Source organism: Pleuronectes platessa, chromosome 7 (assembly GCF_947347685.1).
Source record: "Pleuronectes platessa chromosome 7, fPlePla1.1, whole genome shotgun sequence".
Lineage (NCBI taxonomy): Eukaryota > Metazoa > Chordata > Actinopteri > Pleuronectiformes > Pleuronectidae > Pleuronectes > Pleuronectes platessa.
In genome coordinates this window covers 26,799,742-26,822,464 of record NC_070632.1, presented here as the reverse complement: position 1 = coordinate 26,822,464, position 22,723 = coordinate 26,799,742, and the positions used below count along the sequence as shown (strand labels likewise).

The 22,723-nt window shown below is 40.1% G+C and overlaps 2 protein-coding genes across 7 annotated transcripts in view; one reads left to right on the top strand and one right to left on the bottom strand.

Moving 5' to 3' along the window:
* Window positions 1-738: 738 nt before the first annotated feature.
* On the bottom strand, window positions 739-14,662 carry LOC128443993 (proton myo-inositol cotransporter). Of its 6 annotated transcripts, XM_053426271.1 has the most exons (15): window positions 14,478-14,662; window positions 13,334-13,577; window positions 13,051-13,219; window positions 9,869-10,335; window positions 8,725-8,884; window positions 7,911-8,119; window positions 7,626-7,734; window positions 7,173-7,336; window positions 6,587-6,701; window positions 5,749-5,874; window positions 5,380-5,498; window positions 4,473-4,625; window positions 2,803-2,975; window positions 1,553-1,621; window positions 739-1,471 (listed from the first exon to the last, which is right to left on the bottom strand). In XM_053426271.1, exons 3-15 carry the CDS (start codon window positions 13,131-13,133, stop codon window positions 1,463-1,465), a joined length of 1,956 nt encoding a protein of 651 aa, XP_053282246.1. In that variant the 5' UTR covers window positions 13,134-13,219; window positions 13,334-13,577; window positions 14,478-14,662; the 3' UTR covers window positions 739-1,462. The 6 variants fall into 6 exon arrangements, with proteins under 6 accessions (XP_053282246.1, XP_053282243.1, XP_053282242.1 ...); XM_053426268.1 differs by having other exon boundaries at window positions 739-1,621; window positions 13,334-13,593; XM_053426267.1 differs by having other exon boundaries at window positions 739-1,621.
* The window catches only part of lrrk2 (leucine-rich repeat kinase 2), a 38,809-nt gene continuing 30,545 nt past the window's right edge, over window positions 14,460-22,723 (top strand). Inside the window, 8 exon segments of the mRNA XM_053426273.1 lie at window positions 14,460-14,934; window positions 15,594-15,679; window positions 17,545-17,654; window positions 18,327-18,415; window positions 19,465-19,599; window positions 20,112-20,246; window positions 21,306-21,437; window positions 22,556-22,675. Of these exon segments, the coding sequence (XP_053282248.1) occupies window positions 14,799-14,934; window positions 15,594-15,679; window positions 17,545-17,654; window positions 18,327-18,415; window positions 19,465-19,599; window positions 20,112-20,246; window positions 21,306-21,437; window positions 22,556-22,675 (943 nt within the window). The 5' untranslated portion in view covers window positions 14,460-14,798.

Sequence of the window (22,723 nt, the reverse complement as noted above, 5' to 3'; positions counted from 1 at the left end):
AAAAGAAAAATAGCAGTAGGACGTAATACAACTAGAGGTGGGAGAGAACATGTTTTGCAATTATTCATTGATTCAATGTTAAAGTTATTTAAAAAAAAAAACTAACTTTCAGGCACTTACATCTGCAGATCTGGTGATTTCCTGCAGACATTAACAACCGTAAATAAAATGTCTTTGAGTTTTTGACTGCTATTCAGATGAAACAAGCCATTTGAAGAAAATGTACTTGGCTTTAGAAAAATGCAGTTTAAATATTTGGCTACTTCCTGATATTTAAAGAAAATGTTTTTTTATCAGTTAATTAAGAGCCCATGATTGTCTTACAAGAACAGCTAATATTGAAGATGGTCACTCAGCAGCCACTTTATCAGGCACACCTGTTCAATTGCTTTTTAACACAAATAGCTAATCAGCCAATCACATGGCAGCAACTCAACGTGGTGAAGACGACTCGCTGAAGTTCAAACCGACTATCAGAGTGGGGAGGAATGGGGATTTAAGTGACTTTGAACGTGGCATGGTTTTTGGTGGCAGGCGGTCTATTTCAAAAACCGCTGATCTACTGGGATTTTCGTGCACAAGCATCTCTAGGGTTTACAGAGAATGGTCAGAAAAAGAGAAAATATCCAGTGAACAGCAGTTGTGTGGACGAAAATGCCTTGTTGATGTCAGAGGTCAGACGAGAATGGGCAGAGTGGTTTGAGATGATAGAAAGGCAACAGTAACTCAAATAACCACTTGTTACAATCATGTTGTGTGTTTAATTCCCAAACATCACATGATGGAAAAAGCATGATCAAAGACACATGGAATTGTATTTCATACACAGCATGAAAACATGAACAAGATTAGAATGACACAGTACCAGAATGAAATGCACTCACCTGTTATTTGCATTTAAACCTACACACTAACATTGATATTCTTAACATGGCTGTTCCCCTTCGGGTGGACTGAGTCGGTTGTACCAAATGAAAGTGTCACCATTTAAAAGGATTGTCACCATATGTATACTTGTGCATTTTCACACTGCAAAAATATTCTTTCCTTATCAATATCTCACAGAAGAGGGTAACCATGTACAATTGGCAGCTGGGTCCTGTCACTGTTATCTCATTACAAATTAGTTTTTATAGCAGACAGAACAACATGGCAACGCATTAAATCAATACCACAAAATATGCAGTTATAAACACTGGATATCTTTTGTTCCCATTTGTGGTTTCACATTTCCAGAGGTTTGCTGAAATCCAGTATTAGATTACAAACTTCAATTAAACATTTAAAAGGAATATTACAAGTCGTACAGACAAGGCAACTTCTATCTTGCACTGTAACAAAAAAAGACTGCAGCAAAATCATAAGAAATAATATTAAATGCTAATAAATATCCAAGTGTTAAGCGGACGTTGAGTGCAAAGGCGTTCCCTGTATTGTGTTGTTCAGGGCTACTTCGTTACCATTATCTCAGCTGCGGAAACAAGAGATTGAACATTACAGTAAACATTGAGCAAAGTTTATTGTGCGCTCAGCACTTTGATGCAGTACTCACAGTTATATAGGCTATGGCACTGTCTGACCCCACTGCTCCATACTGTGCCGAGCTGCTTTCCGAACCTTGCTAGAAAATCGAGATTTAGGCAACTCATTCTTATATTCTGACTTACAAAAATAGATAAAAAAAATGTAAGAACACACCTTTTTGGTTCATAAAGTGCAAACTCTCACACTGTGTATACAATATCAGCAACCACCAATCACCGGATTCAGCCACACCAGCAAAGATTTACATCGGCACATAAATGAGTTTGGAAATAATTCTACAATCATATAGATTATAGGTATGCCAGCAATTCATCTAATTTGGTCTGAAAGAAATAACAGGTTGTGTTTCTCACAGTCGTGTGAGGAACAAGGACTTTTTCCCATTTTTTTTTTAGACAACTTTATTAATCAATGGTTATTGGAAAATTAAGAGGATTTCAACAAATAAAATATAAAGTGTTTCAGAAAGATTTATATTTTATGAATCTAAAAATACAGATTATGAGGCTGGTATTAGAACACATCATTGCTGGTATGCTGGTGCTTTCAAAAGATGAAATGATCATACTGAATTCATGTAAAGTGTTCTTCATCTGGAAGTTAGATTGTCTTGACATAAGAAAGGCTGAGGAAAAGGTGAGTCAGCAACCAGGTCATTTGATTTCTGAACAGACTGAAGAAAGGAAAATGCTACTTGCTGGAAAAAATCTTAATCATTCCTCAAAGTGTATGTGCTTAAATTTGGTTGAAAATAGTATAAATGTTTTCAGTTTTGTTATATTCATTTTCTTAAACACAAATCCAGACTTAAGTATTTGGACAGTAACATATTTTTGTTGTTCAGGCTCTGTGCTTCAGGACATTCAGAATCAAAATGTGAATTATCAGTAGGAAACTGTAACTTTCCTGGGATAATAATTATCTCATATGAACCTCACTTTAGTTTTACTCTTAATGACGACAGAGGAAACAGTGGGAAATGAGGAGAATGAACCACAGAAAAACTCTGAAAGAAACAACAGATGCAACTTATGAGTCTCCAGAGAAAAGAAAAGCACCAGATATGGTCATTCATTGGGGAGTTCAAGCCTTTGTTTTGGCTTAGGGTTGATTGCAGCCACCAGAGAGCAAAGTTACCTTTCCTCCCATCCCCACATGAACAGTCTTTCCAAGACAGGAACACCCAAAGCCATTGAGGACAGTCTACTCTACATCTGAGGCATCATTGTCAGAGAGGAGGACGTTGCTGCCTTTTACCCGGATGTACTGGACTTGGCGACTACCGCTGTGAGAGGAGTCTCCACAGGAGCAGAGCGGACCGGTGAACAAGTTCTCAATGTCCTCCAGCTGCCGACCCTGGGTCTCCGGGAGGAAGCCCTGAACGAAGAGGAGCCCCAGCACCACCAGGCCTGTGTACAGAAAGAATGCCCCTGGAGGAGAGATACAAAAGCACATGTTGTTAAGTTCTGAGCAACGGAATAAAATAAAACAGTTTGATATTTGTATGCACTTAAAAAATAATATGATCACAAGTTGATTTTAAATAATGTTGTTTGATCTCAGTTACTCTTAATCTTAAGTGCAATTTATATGCTTCCATGATAAATTAAAGGGGAGGGCATTAGTGAGCTCGGCCACAGTATAAGTCACAGCCTTCCTCCCTCAAAGTGTCAAAAGGTTAAAAGTCGGCGGCTTCAAAGATCAATGCGTGGTGAGTGTGGTTGTGTTATCTTGCGTTTGCAATGATGTTTAATGATGTAATTTAATGAAATTCGTTCACTTTAAAGTGAGGTTTATGTGACAACATACTGTTTGGGGTGTTGAAAATAAACTGTTTATGTGCTAGCTAAACTGGAAAATGCAGACTTGATCTCATGTCACCCTGGTAAATCATGAATGAAAACTCAATGGCAGCATTCTAGGCAGCTTGTTTACCAGCGACTGCACAGAAGAAAGGATCTTCAGGGCACTTTATTACCACCCCTTGTTTTCACCCATGTCCAATTGTTTGTTTGTTTGTCAGCATTACGCAAAATCTACCCAGCCCAAAAAGATTACACATTACATTTTGTTGTGGATCTGAACAAATGTGCACATTTTTACATATTTCCAAGAGAATAATTCATAGATCCTATTAAAAAAGATCAAGCACATTTAGGGGAATGATTTCTATGAGTGTGTGAGACTTGGTGCAGCTTGTTTAAATATAAGGAGAATACATTCCAGTTTTTAACCTGCTGTGTTTCCTATGGGTGAACCAATATGTGAACTTGTGAAGATTCTAGTCCTTCTTAGAAATAATCTAAACTTGTAAACAGTTGAAGTTCATCTCATGTCCCCTGCCACTGTTGCTATAAACAAGATGGTGTTTACAGTGACCACGCCTGGTTATATAAGGAGTTAAAATAAAATACTATATTTTAGGATCAGGCTGAAGCAAAACCTCTGAAGTTGCAGGAAGTTCTTCACAGACAACCAACAGTTACATTTCTTCTTTTAAAAACATAGATATATATTAGATAACAGAGCTAAATAAAGGGAAAAGATAAACCAGGAAAAAGTTGAATCTTTTTGCCATGCGTCTGTATTTATGTAATGCTTTTCTAGATGAACATCACTGCAATTCACACATTCACACCGTGCATCTATGTGCAGCACTTTTTGTATTACGCATCACTCAGGCACTGCTGGCACAGCCTTCAGGAGCAATATCTTGCCCAAGGACACAGAGGATGCAGAAAGGGGACACCTATCTATACGCTGAACACAAGGGAGAGCTGAGCTGGAAACAACTTAGAGTTGAGTTTAAATGGAAACTGGACACCTGAACCCTTTAAACACAATATTTCAAAACAGCCAATTACTCCATGCAACTACAGACGATGATCCAACACATCCAACATCCCCTGACCTTCTGATAATCTTACCATAATAGGTTAGAAACTGAGCGACATGAAGGAAGGTCAGGGACACCAGTACGTTAAAGATCCAGTTGACCCCAGCTGAACAGGCATTCCCGGTGCTGCGGGCCCACAGTGGGTAGATCTCAGAGTTCACTGTCCAAGGCATCGGGCCCATACCTGACACACAGTCACACACAGAGGAGAGAGCATGATTTATATTCACATGGATATTATGCATTGCATTTATCGCTCTTGATATCAGCGACCTAGCAGTATATTAGGTATTTGTTGTTCTTTGTTTATTTGTGTGCAGGCAGATATTTTTTGTGTTAAAAGGGGCAGAAAATCATTTCTCCATTTGTGAATCGGAGACCCCTTACAGACCTAGTATTAACATCCATCCTGAGTGATCCGATCACATGTGGTCACCGGTCAGTACTGGTCCTCAGTCCTCTTGAGATCTGATAACTCACACCACATACACAGAGGTGGACTGGTGCATCTGTTGCTACGTTCTTTTCACTGTGTGAATGCCAATGTGTCCTTGGCCACATATGAAGGGCCGCCTAGCTGACGTCCTCTGACCCGGGACAGTTAATTAAACATATTTTTAAGGATTCTCTGTGTCTGTAAGTTGCTTTGTTTGTAGACACAATAACAACACTGGCCGTGAAACAATTACAAACAATATAATTTGGTCTTCGCAAAAACACGTGTTTATATGGATATAAACAAACTTAAAATCAACTTGTGATCAGATCTCCCATGATGGATGATAATACAAGGTCTGAACAGGGCTAGAGATTTTAGCATTTTAAGTGTTAATAAAGTTGGGAAAGAATTTCAAACTTTGTCATGATGGATTATATTATGGTTTATACATTTAAAATCTACAGCTACAGCTGTGAGATGCTTGTAAGATTTCTCAAACCTGGTGCAAAGAACGCAAGGTAGAGAATGAGCCCCAACAGGACGATCCAGGAGTAGGATGTGGGACAGTAGTTGTACGCCCATAGTGAACTGTCATTTGCCCCCGTCTGGTTGGAACAACTACATGATAAAAAAAAAAGCAAGAAATTTGAAACCAACTTTACTCTGCAGGTTTTCCCAAATGGTGTGTCTTAATGAAATCGTAAGCATCCAGCAAAAGGATGTGACTCATTAGCTTTAACTTTAAAGATGCTGAAAGTGATTTATGACTCTACTTCATGTACAAAACGATCCAACTGCAATAATGATATTCACTTAAATGGGATTGGGGTGTCAAGTTGGTACTGTGACACTCATGTATCCCTCTTACCTTCCCCACGCTGCATGATCTGTGGATGCTTGGTTGACAGGAATGCAGGAGAAGTTGTACACGTCGGTTCCATTGTCACGGTAACAAAATCCACAGCTGGGATCCAACATGCAGAATTCACAGAACCTGGAGGACAGAGCTGATTGAAAAACTTCTCACAGAGCCCATCACGCTGTTAACTGAGCATGAGCAAAAGAGGCCAATATCAATGACTCTGTTGAACATTCAATATTTGCAACACTTCCTGTGCCCGTTTCACAGTAAAAGCACTCTAGAGTGACTGTTGACTGAATGCATTAATTTGTTTAAGCAAGTTTTTTTATTGTGAAATATGAGTATTTTTCAAGGCAATAGAGTTGTTGACTTGAAAGGTCTTTGGATATTCCTATATTTAATTGTGTTATAAAACTATTCGTTAGCTTCAGAAAAGTCTACAGATGCTGTCATTTATATTATAAATTCCGAATTTTAGCAATTTTTAAAGTCATTTTCATGAAAAAAAAACATCCTTAAAAGAATCTTCCCATCAGCCTCCAGGGGTCAGTGTGATAGTTTACTCTTCCTAAACATCCCTTAGTAATTTTCTACATTTGCTTTCATCAGCTCCTTTGAATGATGCCTGGCTGTTTATATGTTATGTGTGGTCATAGAAAATAATGATGACAGCCAGGTGAGAAATGTTCTTGTGGAGAAAAACGGACTCTTGTCTAGTATTTAGAAAGTAACATGTACCTTCTCACATTGCCTACGTATGCTATCTGAGTGAATGAGACGATAAACTAATGCATCAAACAATGGACTGCAGCTACTGAAATGTTGCTGCTTGATGAGTTCTTACCCATATTTTCTGCAGCTGGAGTTCTGAGCTTCAGCTGGGTGCAGGGTGACGGGCGGGGAGTTCTGGGCAGATAGCAAGAACCCAACTGCCAACACAGTGAGACTCAGACCAGTACCTGCATTCGAGAAAATAAGTCAAATTGTTTTAGATACTGTAAGACACTGTGCTGTAAGATCAAAGAAGACACAATCCAAAAGCCAAAGTTTTCAGTCTAGTCTTAAATATGTTGACAGAATATGAACAGTAAATACATTTCTGCTAATAATTATGAATAAATAAAGCTTGCACCACCTTCCTTTCTCGAGAAAGGAAGTGTATCATATATATCTCCTGGTCTGTTGTGTGTTTTTGTAAAAGATCAATAAGTACATTACTGTCTTCTTAGATTTGTTAATTTATTACGGATTTACATACTAACGGTTTTTAATAACAAATAATTTTGCCTACAAATCTCACAAAAATTTAATTAAAATAATGAATGTCAATGACAAGTTATATGTTTGATTAAACTTGAGTGATTACAATATCCTATTATCTGTAAGTCTGTAACAAATAAAGTCCCTGTAGCATTATTCAAATGACCAACCTAAAAGACTGCCCAGGGTCAGCTTCCGGCGACCAACTCGCTCTACAAGCCAGACTCCAAGCAGTGTGAACACGAAGTTGGTAGCAGACGTAGCAGCAGCTAACCAGATCGCCTGTTTGTCGTCCCGCACCCCCCCCATCTGCAGAATGGTTGCACTATAGTACCTGGATGTGGGCAAAGAGGGTCACAGAACAGTCAAACCAATTTTACAGCCAAGTGAGTTATGCATCTACAGACCTAGCTCTCTGATGGGTGTGGTTTCCAGGTCAGAACCCAGCCTCAACAACTCTGCATTTCAAGGTTTTACATTTATACTGCTCATGTCAAGACATAGTAAAAACACAAAGGCTTTTGTTAATAATTTGAGCTTTTACAGTGGTGGCCCATGGTATCAGGCAGGAGGGAGATAATTACTGTGGGAGGGAGCTCAAACGAGATAAATAGACGACCTACATGACAGTGTTAATCCCAGACAGCTGCTGAAACATCTGGAGGCCACAGCCAACGAAGAGAGCCCTGCGAGTCGGACCGTGGCTAATGATCCGCAAAATAACAAGACCTCCTAAAAAAGAACCAAACAAAAAAACAAAAGTATGTATGACATATTACAAATTCAACTCCTGGAACTGTATTTGATTTTAATGTTTAGTTTTCACTTTACATTAAATTCAGAATTCAGGTAAAAACTAAACATTAAATTCAGAAGTCAAGGTTATGCATTTTCAGATTTGTTTTCACCTCCATTCGCCTCTTTCTCCTCTTCCTCGATGCTTGTTCTGATGGTGTCGTACTCTTCCTCAACGTTCTGGCCTCCTCTTATCTTACTCAGAGCTTGAAGAGCCTCCTGGCTCCGGCCCTTTTGGAGAAGCCATCGAGGGCTCTCTGGGAGGAAGAAGAAGCCGACGAACTGCAGCACTGCTGGAACAATGGACAGACCCAACATGTACCTGCAGAATAGGGACAAGGAGGAGGAGGAGGAATGAAGGGAGAGAACATAAACAACCTGCTGACTCTCAACTTTAGGTCTGTAGACTTGCAGGGATCTTTTGATAACATTCCAGGGAATCGTTTTAGAGCTGTGTGATTACCTTAAAGAAAAATCTCTTTTTTTCTAACTGTTTGGACCTTTGCGGGGATATGCACGCTGCTTTTAGTGAGATTTTAGGATCAGTATTGCACTTTTAAAGTCGAATCTATTCATGATCCCTTGTTTGCTTGTCCTGTTTACTTTTGCTGTCAAAATGACCCCTGAGGCACTAAAGGGGTCATTTGTTTGTGAGCAAACAAATATTACAGTGCACACAAACTAAACTGTCTTGATATTTGAGGGTTCAAAAAGTTTAAACAACAGGCTTGCTGATGTACAGGTTGTGTATGACAATACACAGCATCAAACGCATTCAATTAAAGAAGAGTGCAAGTGTCAGTGCTTGATGCAGGTACCTCATCAAGATAAAGCATGCACTGTCGTTTGGTTTCTCTTAAAGCAAAATGGGGGGAGCCATGACAGACAAAACCAAAGTGAAAAGCTATGACACCCTGGAGCAAATACCTCCAGCCATCATGGCTCAGGTAGCTGAAAGCTCCATCCACCACGCTGGCAATGAACTGGCCACCAGTGATGAAGAGGGAGTTGATGGTGACCAGCTGACCTCTCAGGTGTGGAGGGGAAACTTCAGCTATGTACACAGGTACTGTCATAGAAGCAATTCCTGAGGGGCAAAGAAAAATATCAGGTTTCATTATGAAAAGCACAGAAAGACTTCAACATGCACACTTTGTGTCTCTAAAGTTTAGTTAATCTTAAAGTTCTTATTTGATTCTGTAGCATGATGATGGTGTTAACCCTGCAGTGGAGCAGGAGCAGCAGGTCAGATTGGTTGACATGAGAGACAGTTTGTGAACTTTGTATCTGCCCACAAGCAATGTGAAAGCAGGTTTAAATACCAGGGGGTGTTCCATAACTTACTTAAAAGCACTTTGTGATGCCTATTTTGAAAGGTGCTATATAAAGTTATTATAATTATTAATATTACTTAATACTATTTTTACTATTATTAGGAATGAGATTAATTAGAAACACTCAATATTGTTGCTCCTTTACGATACTAAAACAATACATTTTGATATTTTAGAATTTAAAAATAAAATATTTATATACAAAACTTCTCTAAATTTTGAAATATCTTTAAGCTTCGAAACTGTCCAAAGATCTGATGCCAAATTTTGGGTTCCAAACACAGCACATAGTGCTTTTGAAGAACCCCATTGACTCCAATGGGGGATTATTTGAATTAAGGATTTAAAGATTCAAACATACATCTACAATTTCTGATATTCCGATCAGTAAGGTGCAGATTTAAGTCACTCAAGTTAGCAACATTACTTTTAGCAAAGCTACATAACCATGAATATATTATTGTTGCTTTTTCAATCACATTGTGAACTTCAAAAAGCTTGGAAAATAATAATTCTTAAATAAAAACAAATTGTTGTTTTATCGTTAGTATTGGTAGTAAATGACTATTTATTGGTTTGTTTAAAGACTACTTACAGGACAGGGGCACTTCAGGGCCCACTCAGATTTCAGCAGGGGCCAATGCCTCCCCCCTGGTCCCACCCCTGATTGATTCCCACAGGTAAAGACTGTGTATTAACAAATTACCCCTTTTCACAATTTGCAAACACCAGCTCACCTATGCCCAAACCAACAGTGATTCTGCCCACAAGCAGAACCACCTTGTCTGGGGCAAAGCTCAAGATGATGCCGCCGATGGTGAAGATGAAACTGGACATCAGGATGCAAACCTTACGGCCCAGCCAGCCGTTCAGGAAGCCACCGCATAGGGCGGACACTGCTGCGGCCCCCACGGTACTGGAAATCAGCAACTCCTGCCAGAGGGCGCTCAGGTTCATCTCCTTCTTCAAGAGCAGCATGGCCCCAGAAACCACCCCGGTGTCGTACCCAAAAAGGAATCCTCCAAGGGCAGAGAAGAAGGCCAACACGTAGACGAACCCCGGTGTGGATGCATGTTGGTCCAAGAGACGATCCCCACTGGTGGCTGAGTCCTCAATGAGACTCCGCTCTCCATCACTCTCTGATTTCTGCCTCCTGCTGACCACAAGGCTACTCATGTGCTCGCGGCTGTACCTGTCAGAGCTGCTGGACACAGAGGAAACAAGCAGGGCTCAGTTCAGCAGATTAATTTAGCAACAGCAGCTTCCTCTTACACCAGGATGAGGGGACTGGGAGGTCTGCATGGATGCTGTCGTTTTAATAACAGAGTTTAAAACGTCCATAACACACACAGCTGAGCTGAGGGAAGACCCCCACCCACAAGGTAGATCATGTGACTGCGTTATTACATGCCATGTTATCTTAATATAAGATAAGATAAGATCAAACTTTATTGATTCAGTACACAGAGGTCCAGCTCGACAGAGATAGCCAGTAGCTCTGTTTCTGATATCTTTACTCCCCCACTATGTTCATGCGATGTCCTCACCTGACTTTGGCGATCCCTAAGTAAAGAAAGTTATCTCTCAACTTCTAATATAATGAACTGTACCACAGCCAGTCTTATACGATGAAACATATTACAGCTTAGTTAATTTACAGGCCCTTTGTCATCTCTCAGGAACGCAGCGCCAAACTCCCTTAAAAAATCATCTAATTGTGTGAGTCTTTATTTGTCCTGGGATCCTGGGAAGATAATGGATACATACAGTTGCAATCAGAAATATTCAACCCCCTCACCTCAATAGACATTATAGGGATGTGGATGACAGATAATGACAATAAATGACAAAAAAACCTCATCAAACAACAAAGGATATTTATTGATGCGTATTTTAGTTATTTTGACAACAGAAGTTGAGTTAACTTTGAAGTTCGAATGAAAACTGTAACTCTTTCAACACATGTGCATGTGCAGTATTATTCAACCCCCAGCTTCAGTACTTTGTGGCGCATCCTCTAGCTTTTATAACTTCTAAAAAGAAATTCGGTTAGTGCGGACAAGCTTCTTACACCTCTCGATTGGAATCTTTGCCCATTTTTCAAGTGCAAAAGCCTCTAGATCAGTGATGTTCGATGGCTTCCATGCTGCAACTGCCTTCTTTAAATCCCACCAAAGATTTTCAATCAAATTTGAATCTGGTGACTGTGAATGCCACTCCAGGACGTTCCAGGATCTTTTTCTCAACCAAGCTTTGGTGGACTTGGAGGTTTTGCTTTGGATCATTGTCTTGCTGGAAAGTCCAATGATCACCAAGGTTTCATTTGTCAACAGAAGGCATCACATTCCTCTTTCAAATGGCCTGGTACTTCTGTGAATCCATGATGCCATGTACACAATAAAGATTGCTAGTTCGTGCCGCAGAAAAACAGCCCAACATCGTCTTTGACCAACCTCCATGCTGGACTGTGGGGATGGTATTCTTCTGGTCCTAAGCCTGGCCTTTCACAAGCCAGACATCCAGTTTGGTTTCATCAGTCCATAGAACTGTCACCCAAAACTCAGTAGTCTTATCCAAATTCCTCCTGCATATTCTAGTCGACTTTTAATGTTTCTTGTGGTCAAGAGCTGAGTGTTTCTTGAAGCTGGCCATGAAGTCCTTTTTTATTCAGTGCACGTCTTATAGTTGCCACTGACGCACTTGAACCAGCCTTCATCAGGTCATCCTGTAGGTGTCTTGTAGTCACACAGGGGTTTATCTGAGTTGTTCTGACTAAGTTGCTGAGGGTCCTTGATGAAATATTGAGCTTTCTTCCACGGCCAGGCAGGTTTGAAGTTGCTCCATCAGTTTTAAACTTCCTTATAATTTCCCCAATTGTGTCGCTTGGAATATAATTTTTTGGGGAAATCTTCTTCTACCCAAGGCCTTTCAGGTGTGATGAAATAATCTCCTCTCTCAGCTTTTGTGGAAGCTCCTTTGTCTTTCCCATGATTGCAACTCACCTTGAATACCTTCATGGGTAGGGTTTATATATGCATCACAGCTGAAGCAAATGAAGGATCAGTATAGAGTTCCCAAAGGCTTAATAATGTTTCAACTCCACTTTAAGACACAAAAAACTGTCAGACAGCTTTAAAAATAACAATATTATATAGGGGTTGAATAATTGTGACATGGCTATCTTAACAAAATATACTGCTACACACAAATACTACATCATGCATTTTCCGTGTTGAATTTCTGTATCACTCAACTCATAAAGAAGTCATCCGAAGCAGAATCTTGCTCAAAGAGCAAGAAAACCACTAATGCAGCAAGATTGAGAATCTTGCTCAAAGAGCAAGATTCTGTCAACTTTAATTGATAAATCCTTAAATCTTTGGGGGGGTTGAATATTCGGCAGAATATTGCAACTGTATATATGGTGATATAGAAATAAGTCTTTATCTCATAGTCACTATCAGTAATTCAATATGTACCACTTATAAAAACGTAGGTACTAGTACTAACACGTGTATTGTTATATAAAAGTGATGGTTGAATTAAGATGTTGGCTCTGTTTGCAGGAAGTGATGGGTAATGCTGCAGCTGCTGGGAGGTGCTGAGAATACACGTCGACACATCAGATTTCGAGGTGTATTCCGTGGATTTGTTAATGGAGTCAATGTGCAGCTATATGCAGAATGTTAAACGGCTGAATCCGAAAAAGACACAATTCAAATGAAGTCATAATATCTGGTCCCATAGATTTGGCCACGAGCATATGTCGTCACCGATCAGCTGACAGACACAGGGGGAATTACACGCTGGCACAGAAAATAAAAGGGCGACTCACGGCAGATGCAATGAAACCCTGACACAAAATCCAACTCTGTACGTAAACAATCAATATATGTGTGTGCAGAATGAGAATAAATACCTGAGACGGGCTTGTGTCTGCAGCTGGAGTCCGGTACAAACAGGAAGTGAGTAGTTGTCCCAGATCACATGATACAGGGACATAAACACGCCCGCGTGTGGTGACGTCCTAAGTTTACCTTCTCACATGGCACCAAGGGTCGGAAGTCTATGGAAGCCCATGTCAGCCACTGTGATGAATACAATAACAATCCTGTATCAAATTTTTATGACTAAGTATCTCATTATTATGACTTACTATCTCATAATTATGAGTTAGGATCTCATTATAATGAAATACTGACTGTGGGCGGGCGGGGCGCAGCAGAGCAGGAAGCCTTGGTGGAGAGGTTGCCTGTGGACGACGATGCATCGAGGCAGAGACATAACATCATCGATTCATGTTTTCTGCTCCGTTCATTGTCTAGGCGAGTTGCTGCCGCTGCATCATTGTACCCAGCGCTGCTCCAGGATGTGAACAGACGCTCATTAAAGACCCGGTCGTCCTATATGTGTCGGAGTCTGTTTCCTCCTCACTTCCACTCTGACCTGCGCTCAATTTACACTTTATCATTAAACACCAGAACAGACAAGTTGTTAGGACACGTACAGGACTGACGTTTACATTTTGTTTGTTTGAATTCATGAGACACATGTTTAAAAACTGTGTGCATGCATTCCCCTGCTTCACACACACAGGGCCGGCCCTGGCCATGTTGGAGCCCTAGGTGAGATTTCAGTTTAGCGCCCACCAACCCTCCTCACTCCAGAGGTTACCTTCATTAGTTAAAAAAAACAGTTAACTACAACATTGTTTAAGAAAAGGAAATACTTGATGTGTAGAAAATGCACAACATAATCCAGTTGGTGTCTGCATTTTAATGCAATATGAACAAGGTTTGACAGATGGATATTTAAAATGTGAGGATATTCTATACTTTATTAAGTATATTTCACATCCTCTCAAATAGCCTGTCAGATTGTCACGCATCCCCAATAACGTTTGGACTGTGTACAGATGCACACACAGGCAAGACGCCTATGCCAGAAGCCGCCCCGCTTCACACAACACAAGACGAATGACAAATTTCAAAGGTGCGGTATGACATTCAACGCAAATTAAGGAACAACTTTAACTCGATGGCGTCTGTGTGAATACAATAGCCCATGTGTATGTATAGTGGTTGAACATGTATTTGTATAGTTATTGCACATGTTTTTGAATAGTAGTACATGTGTATGTATAGTTGCTGCACGTGTGTATAGTTATTTCACATGTTTTTGTATAGTAGTTGTACAGTCTGTGTGATGACAAATTTAGTAACAATCTCTCTATGGTGGTGACAGTGTGGTGCGCTCTCTCTCTCTCTCTCTCTCTCTCTCTCCCCCCCCCCCCCCCCCCCCCCGTCATGTGACTGAGGAGGAGGGAACAGAAACTTTCTCACATACCCAACTCTGAGGTCTGGATCTGCCGACCAGCTTCACGTCAGATAGCCGAGCACCGCGATGTCAACGCCGAACCACAAACTGTGCGACACCTCGACAGCTTCCGAAGTCACCAGGGTCCCTTTCGAGCTGTACCCATAGTCTGTAGGGCTGTACCCCGGCTAATGTAATATCCCACTGCGCCATATCCGCCACCGTGAAGCCATGGTGTGAGCGCAAAAACTTCAGCTCGTCTCCTCTCAGCTGCTGCCCTCGGTCGGTTCGGAGGCAGCGCACTGATTCACCGTCAATGTCCGCCAGGTCGTCCGGCGGAGGACAGAGAGCATGGTGGACCAGGAGGAGCTGCACGAGAGGCTGAAGAAGCTCGTGGTGAGGCTGAAGAGCCCACAGGAGGACCGGCAGCTGTGCACCCTGATCCAGATCATCCAGGATCTGCTCCTCTTGGCGCACGCAGACCACGGTGAGGAACCCCGCTCTGACGCAATTATACATCACAACAAAACACATGTTTCTCATACCAACCTTAACTGTACACAACACAAAACATAAAAACACAACTGGGAAGAGTGTTACGCACCTCTCATCTCTCATCTCCTCTTATTCTGAGGACATTATGCCAGAGAGCTCTGTTCTGACATGGTCCTGACTTGTCAAACCCCCCCGGGAAATGTAGTCACAACAATTTGGGCAGATTCAATAAAATTTTCTAGCTCAAGTTCAATAATTAAATTTGCCTCAATACAAGATACCTTCTATCAAGTTTGGACTCGTCAGAATCTTACTAGTCAAGATGTTGAGTTTTGACACATCAGAACAGAATTTAAGATTTTATTAGTCACAATGGTGTTATAGCCATCTAACATTAAAAATATTACTAGTTTTATTAGTTAGTTCGAGATAATTTAAGATTTGTATGTTTTCTGATCAGTGTGTTTTTATCACTGTCTTTGTGGAGGACTATTCATTTCTTTGTCAAGGAACAAACACCTATACCTGCACCTTTTAGTTCTTCTTATCTAATGGGTTTATAAACCAACATCTGCATTACAGCCATGTTCGCTCTCTTCCTCTTCTACTGATTCATGACTTATTTGTACTGCTTCTTCTTCTATTTTGCAGCAGCTGACCTGTTTGAAGACAAAGATGTCCACGTCCCTCTCATTGCAGTGCTGTCGTCCCACAGGAACAGCAGAGGAGTACAGCAGGTACTGCGAGGCACCTGAAACCCTACATACATTCGATTGAGCTCTTTAGTTTTGCTATGTCTCTCAGAAGTCGAGATTCCTACACAACAAACTGGGCCATCTTCAACTTTGACTTCCATGATGGGACTTGAAGGCTTTTTTTCAATGACAAATGTGTAGAGCTGGTCCAACCATTATTCTCACCATTGATTTATTCTTCAGATAATTTGTAAATGAATTATGTGGTTTATTGTGTCAGAAAACAGTGAAAATATGAAAAGATGTGAAAAAAGCAAATGATTCTGAGCCCAATATATTTCAATATTCTTCGATGTGTGAAAAGAAAATCCTAAACTACAAATGTTTACGAAACTGGAAAGAGCAAACGTTTGGCATTCGTCATAAAAGTTGTCAATGAATTGCCTGTTGATTGAGTGATTGACTTACAGCTCTACCAATAAGCATCAGTTTTTATTTTACCATGTTTCGTATGGAAACAGAAACCGTTTAGCATTTTCCTTTAACTAGACTCAGAGATGTATTCAGAGGTTTACAACAGCCTCACCTGCTAAGACAGTTTCAGCTCTGTGTAGCTGACCCAGCATGTTTACAGCATCTCATGACTGCTCTGCTCTGCAGCTTATCAGAGGTGAGGCTGCAGTAAAACACATAACCCAAAGTCAGATTGCAAGACTCATAGTATGCCTGTTAAGGTATACCAGACCCGTTTCAAGGATAAAATAATATGATCGTGAGTGTTCTGACGTTTTGCCTTTCTCAGGTTGATCATGACGCAGGACCTGCGATCTACTTGTCAGATACTTTGAATCCTTTAAAGTAGGGGTCTTCAACGTTTTCAGGCCAAGGACCCCCAAACTAAATGAGAGATGGAGCAGGGGCCCCTTACTATATACATTGTATAAAATTGTTATTTATATTAAACTGGGCCTAGTGCCATGTATAAACATCGCTACCCTGTTATTGTGCATTCAATACTAAGCTATTCAAATTCACAGATTCATATAATCATGTTTTTATTTGAAACATGTGCAAGGTATAGGTGCGTCTCCTGCCTCCATTTATCCATTCGCTACAATATGTTGGATTCATGTTAATGTGTATTTAAAGACTTTTCAATTTTAGGGGAAAACAATAAAAAAATGTAAAAATATAAAAAAATATCTAATCTACCAAACATTTTGCGAGCCCCCTGCAGTACCTCCGCAAACCACCTAGGGGCCGCGGACACCCTGTTAAAGACCTCTGCTTTTAGTCCACACTTGTAGGATTTAGTCTTAAACATATTTTTATTGTTTGCTCCACGTGCAGGTCACATTGATTCAGTTTATGCTCAAAGAACACACAGACTGCGACAACAGCTCTTTGCTAGTTGTGTTTATGCTTTTGGCTCTGCTACAAGGAAGTCAAACAAATTTAGGAAATTCCGAAATTTTTGTGTGGAGTTTGCATGTTTTCCCTTTTGTCCGCGCGTGTTTTCTCCCTGTACTTCGAAATCCCCCAACATTCCAAAGACATGCAGATTGGGGTGGTTAAGTGTAAATTGTCAGTAGGTGTGAATGGGAGCGCGACCTGCCCAGGGTGTACCCCACTTGCTACTGAATGTCAGATGGATCGGCTCCAGCTCCCCTCCCACCCTCAAAGGATAAGAGGTATAAAGAATTGATGAAAGAATGGATGGTGTCCTACATGAAAAATAGTAATTGGCTCTTCCTCCCACATCTGAAATAATTTCAAGTGCACGTCCACCAGGGGCTGGTTTGACTTTTTATCTAAGAGTTCTCACTTTCACTTTGTTGAATTCTTGTTGGGCATGTTCACCTATAGATTTAAAATGAAGGTTGTAATGGTCTAATCTCGTGGTACAGGTGGGCTGGTCGTTACTGTGTCGGCTGATGGAAGTATGCCCCGCTACGCTGGACCAGCTGACTCCACCGCTGCAGGCAGCCAATGAGTGGGTGGTACTGGGAGTGCACCAGTAAGTAAAACATACTTGAATAGAGTTAATTCTTGTCACATCAATATCAAGTTGACACAACATTCCTGTCTAAAAGAAGATGTGTTTTTCTCACTGAGAACATATTAATGTAATGCTCAACACTGTCCAAACAAAACCACATATTGTGTCTTTGAGGGTTTGATGTTATATCCAAACCAATGAAAAGGCCACAAAGATGAAAGATCTCAGCAGTTTTATGACCAATATAACATTTTTTATTTCAGTCATATGGATTGTAAGTATAATGGTAGAATCTCCTCTGTAGCATTTTACTGTTTTATGAGCTGGGTTTCTCTTGAATATGCATCATATCTTCGGGTGGAGTGGACATGAATACAGCAAAGTTTCACACGTGATCATTAGTGCCAGCATGAGTTTTCAGACTCAAAGGCATTCTTCCCCTCTTAAAGGTAGATTGTGTATACGTTGTATACACATCTTGTTCTGAACCAGTTTAAATGTTCTCCTTTCTGTTTTCACTTCCTGATTATTGTAAGTCACCACCTCTGGCTTTTACTATTGCGTCAGTTTTACCTGCATTTTTTTGTGCCCATTTAGTTCCTTTATACTTGCTGTTTTGGGCGTCTTGCATGCAGACATTAGAATGAATGAATGGTTAACTTCCTGCCTTTGTTAATGTGTTTTTTTCAGGCAGATCCTGAAGGTGCTGTGTCACTACAGCGCAGACTGCAGAGTGACCGTGGTGGGACTACGAGCCCTAGCGCTTCTTCTCCGTTCAGGTACACAACTACACAGGAGATATGCAACAGTACTTCAGAGCATTACTTCTCCTACTGCGTTCTGTGTGAGGCCACCACAAACATTATATTATTAGTAAATTAGTAAATGTTACACCCTCTCCTGTGACCTATCCCTAATGTCCAGGTTAAAGTTACTGATTTGAATGGTGATTTAACATCTGATTGGAAAGTTAATCAGCACCATAGAAGGTTCATGTTATGATTTTATTTATATCAAGCCAATACAAAACAATATTGAAAATTAGCTTGTCATGAAGAGTAGAGATTGGGAAGAATAAAGTGTACAAATATATATGACATTTGAACTTTATTTAACCAATAAGAACTGCAGGACACATATGTAAATGTTGCAGTATCTTTACACATGTGCCATGTGGGGTTCCCCTCTAAAATTACACACCAATAAAACCATTGTCCCTTTTTTGTATAGTTTCATGGCAACAACTTATCGTTGTTCCTTAAAAATCTTTGTGGTTATGCCCTAATCTAATGTGTGCGGCCCTATATTACTGAAAAAGGCTGAGTTCAATGTGTCACATGGTCCGAAAACATCTTTGTGAATGAACAATGTTAATGGCTGCCAAAATTAGTAATCAAGCACTTCCTGCCATTGAGGAACATTCTTTTAAAGACATACCTAAAATCCCCAAAAGAAAAGCTCATATCTGCAGTTGCTAAGGGATATGCAGCACAAATCACATTGCAAATTGTGAAAACCAAAAGTGTGGTGATAGTTATAGTTAATCCGTGGGCAACAACCAAATGTGGGGATGTGTTGTGTTTTAAAACATATAACTTTAGCTTTTCGCCATTTAACAATTTTTTGAAACTATTTAAATTTAAATCGTCATTGAAGTTTAATGATTCTCTGCAAATCCTCCTGCAAAATGTAGCTCCCCTAACGGAAAAATCATCACTTACTGATGAAAAAACATTTTGCCATCCCTAATTGCCATTTGTAATGGTTAGAGCACAGCCTCATTCAGTTTTGTTGGGTTTTTAAGCCTGTTTTTGTCATGGCCATGTAGATATAATTGCCCTTCTGGTGCTGGAGGAGGAAGAGGATGCTTTCGGCTTGGTGGTGCAGGCGATGAAGATGTTTCCTACTATCGAAGAAGTGCATCTCCAAGGCTGCAGAGCTCTGCAAGTCCTCCTGCAGAGAGGTGGGTTAGACACATGCTGTTACATCTTGAATACTGTTGTACAAATTAATATCCTCTTTGTCTAAATGTTCTCTCTTGTGCATCCTGCAGCAAAGCTTGTGTATCAGAACGGACTGTGAAGCATTTAATTGACAGTGAATCATTTCCATCTTACTTATGAAACCTTTCTTGTAGTAAATAAGTTTAAATAGTAAAAATAATAGCCTGACAATTTCTAGCAGTGCCTGGAGTCCTGTGAGGCTGTAATGCTTATTACATGCAGCATACCAGTATTAGCATTTCCATTAGTGGGGGGAAATATGGAATGTGTGTTGGGGCTTGTGCTGGGGGAATTCCATGTTGTTACATATATAATGAGTTTATCTATGTTTTATTATCTGTGACTTCAGGACATGATGTCAACTTTAGCAACACATCATCAGAATGGATTTTTATTAATCCAAGGTGAACTCTTTTTATGTATCTTACCCATGTGTTTTTCAGCTGCATCTCTTTGTTGTGTCTGTTTCCAGTGAGTGACGACCACCTGATGGAGTTTGTGGAGATCCAAGACCACTTTGTGATCTTGGCAGCTCTACAGATGTTCCCCGACAGTCCCGAGCTGCTGCTGCAGGCCATGAAAGTGCTGCTCCCACTGGCTCGTCCTGGTAGGACCTGATTTAACCCAAATAACTGCTGGTGGTGCTGGTGGTGGTGGGATGTAGAGGATGCTGAAGATCAGGATGTGATTGATCTGATGAACTTGACCAAGGCTATGGGTACAGTGACTGAAGGGGAATGGGGTGGAGAAGGGGATTGGCTGAGTATTGTCTTTATCCCCTGGGCTCAAGCAGACACCTCACCTCATCAGAATCACTGATGCTCGACAGATGGGTAACAATGGTGGTCTTGGTAGTTTTAATCATGCGCTGCAGAGCTGTCCTGTGCCATGGATTGTGATGTTTCCAGTTAAAATGATTTCTCTTGCTTCTCAGAAAAAGTTAAAGCTAGGGTTGGTAATCCTGGGAAACTAGAGAGCCGTTTACACTTTGAAATTATGTAACAAATATGTACGCAGTATGTATAGTATAAGGTTGCAATAGCTTAATGTGTTTTAACAAAAGTGTTGGGAGTATTGTCTTTATCCTTTGTTTTAAAAGTGTGTCATGAAAGACATATAAACTATATATAATATTATTTTCACTTACAACAATAAAACAACTACCCAACAAGATGACGATAAAATAAAATAAAAGAATAAAAAAAGGCATTGCCTTATAATGAAATGTTAATCATCAGGACGGTTTCCACTTGGAAAATGGAGTAATGCCAAAATTGTATCTGACCTTGTTCCATTGTTTTCTACAATGATCACAGATGTAAGATTTCTCACGGTCATGGGGGGTAGGGGACTTCCAGGCTATTTCAAGACATCACTCTCATTATTTGTGATGCACTATTTCTGATCTCTTGTTTTGCTTCCCTCTATGAGCTGTTTTTTGGTTCTTTAACACACATTAACTGCAAATCAAATCCTATTAAATTACTTCTGCTATTCCCACTATGCATTTTCACATATCTAATGTGTAATCTAACAGTGCAGACAACCGTGTACTTTTTTTGGAGACAACAATTAAGAAGATGAAGATGAAAATATGAAATATGAAAATCTGCTAAGAAGCAGAATGAATCCCACCATTTAGAGTTAATGAGTTTGTCTTCTCCAGCCAGCAACGTGGAGATGTTAATGTCGGGGGGCGCTCGATGCTACAGCATGATCATCGCTGCCATGGACGCCTTCCCTGAGGTGGAGGAGCTGCAGGAGACGGCCTGCTGCCTCTTCAGGAAGTTTACATCAGGTCAGATCCAGATTTTAACAGTCAATAATAATATTTCAGTAACATTCTAATAACCTGATACCTCCTCCAATATCTAATAATGATTAAAAATGCATTAATGATCATATAATATGAAGGATAACATTGTGACATCACTACGACAGAAAAATTACATCAAATAGTGTAGTAATTCAATTTTTGTAACCACTAACATTATCTACAGTATTTTTTAATTAACCATCACTAGTCATGATATAGTATAAATTATTTCATGATGACATCATTATGAAATGGCCTTTTTAAAGTATAAAAAAGTTACCAAAGTCTGATGAGGTAAATATAGACCACACAGAGAATTTATTGCTGCTCTAATTCAATTTCAAATCTAGAATGTCACACAAGAGTTGGCATACATCCGCAGGAGCAACAGTCCCCTTAAATTTAACAAGCTTAATAGGTAAGGCCACATTATGTTTCTCAGCTACAGATTGGTTTTAGTTACATGTTACTAGCCCTATTTGTGAGCATATAGCAGCAGGACAAAATCCCATTAATCCACATATAGGCCACATTTTAAATCAGATTTGTACAAATTGCACACACTCATCGATAACAACCCCAGGAATATGTTTAAATGTTTTCATCAAGATTCACACATAAAACTTTGAGAAAGCAACAACATTTTTAAAACTGCCCTATTTTGCGATGTTAAACAAAGTGAACCTACACCACATCCTTCCACCCAGTTCCAAGGTAATCTGTCCATTAGATTTTAGGTAGTGCTGCTAACAATCAAACATATATCACACATCATCCCAAAAATTAACACAATTTAAAAAAAGAGGTACAATGAGGTACAAATTCAATTGATGAGTAACTGTCAAGATATGAACAATCTGGACTTTACTTTATACTTGTTTGCCTATTACAGCAAGCCAGTGAATAACTCTGGAGCATCGGGTCACATGTGGACATTAGATCCTGATAACACTGTTTGTGAAATCAATGAATCCTCGCTATCAATGCGGCAGTGTTTAGATTTCACTTGTTCTGATAAGCCGACGTGTTTGCAGGCTGACGGTCGGCAAACAGAGACACTTGATTCACTGTCAACTTGTTGTGTGTGTTCCATCTTGCAGAGAGTTACTACAACATCCTGGTGCTGAACGGCGTGCAGAGGGTTGCAGTGAAAGCATGTCAGACTTTCCCCAACAACGCCACGCTGCAAACGGCCGCTCTATCCTGCCTGGCCGACCTCAGTGAGGACACACCCATCCCACATATTAAATATAAATTGACTTATGTAT

What these genes read in the sequence shown, in the direction of transcription:
- LOC128443993 (XM_053426268.1), bottom strand. Translation starts at nt 13,133, where the DNA reads ATGTCCCTGTATCATGTGATCTGGGACAACTACTCACTTCCTGTTTGT. An exon ending in CTGAGCCATGATGGCTGGAG is followed by an intron (nt 8,120 to 8,724) that starts GTATTTGCTCCA and finishes CCTATTCTGCAG; the next exon opens with GTACATGTTGGGTCTGTCCA. An exon ending in GACCCTGGGCAGTCTTTTAG is followed by an intron (nt 6,702 to 7,172) that starts GTTGGTCATTTG and finishes TCTCGAATGCAG; the next exon opens with GTACTGGTCTGAGTCTCACT.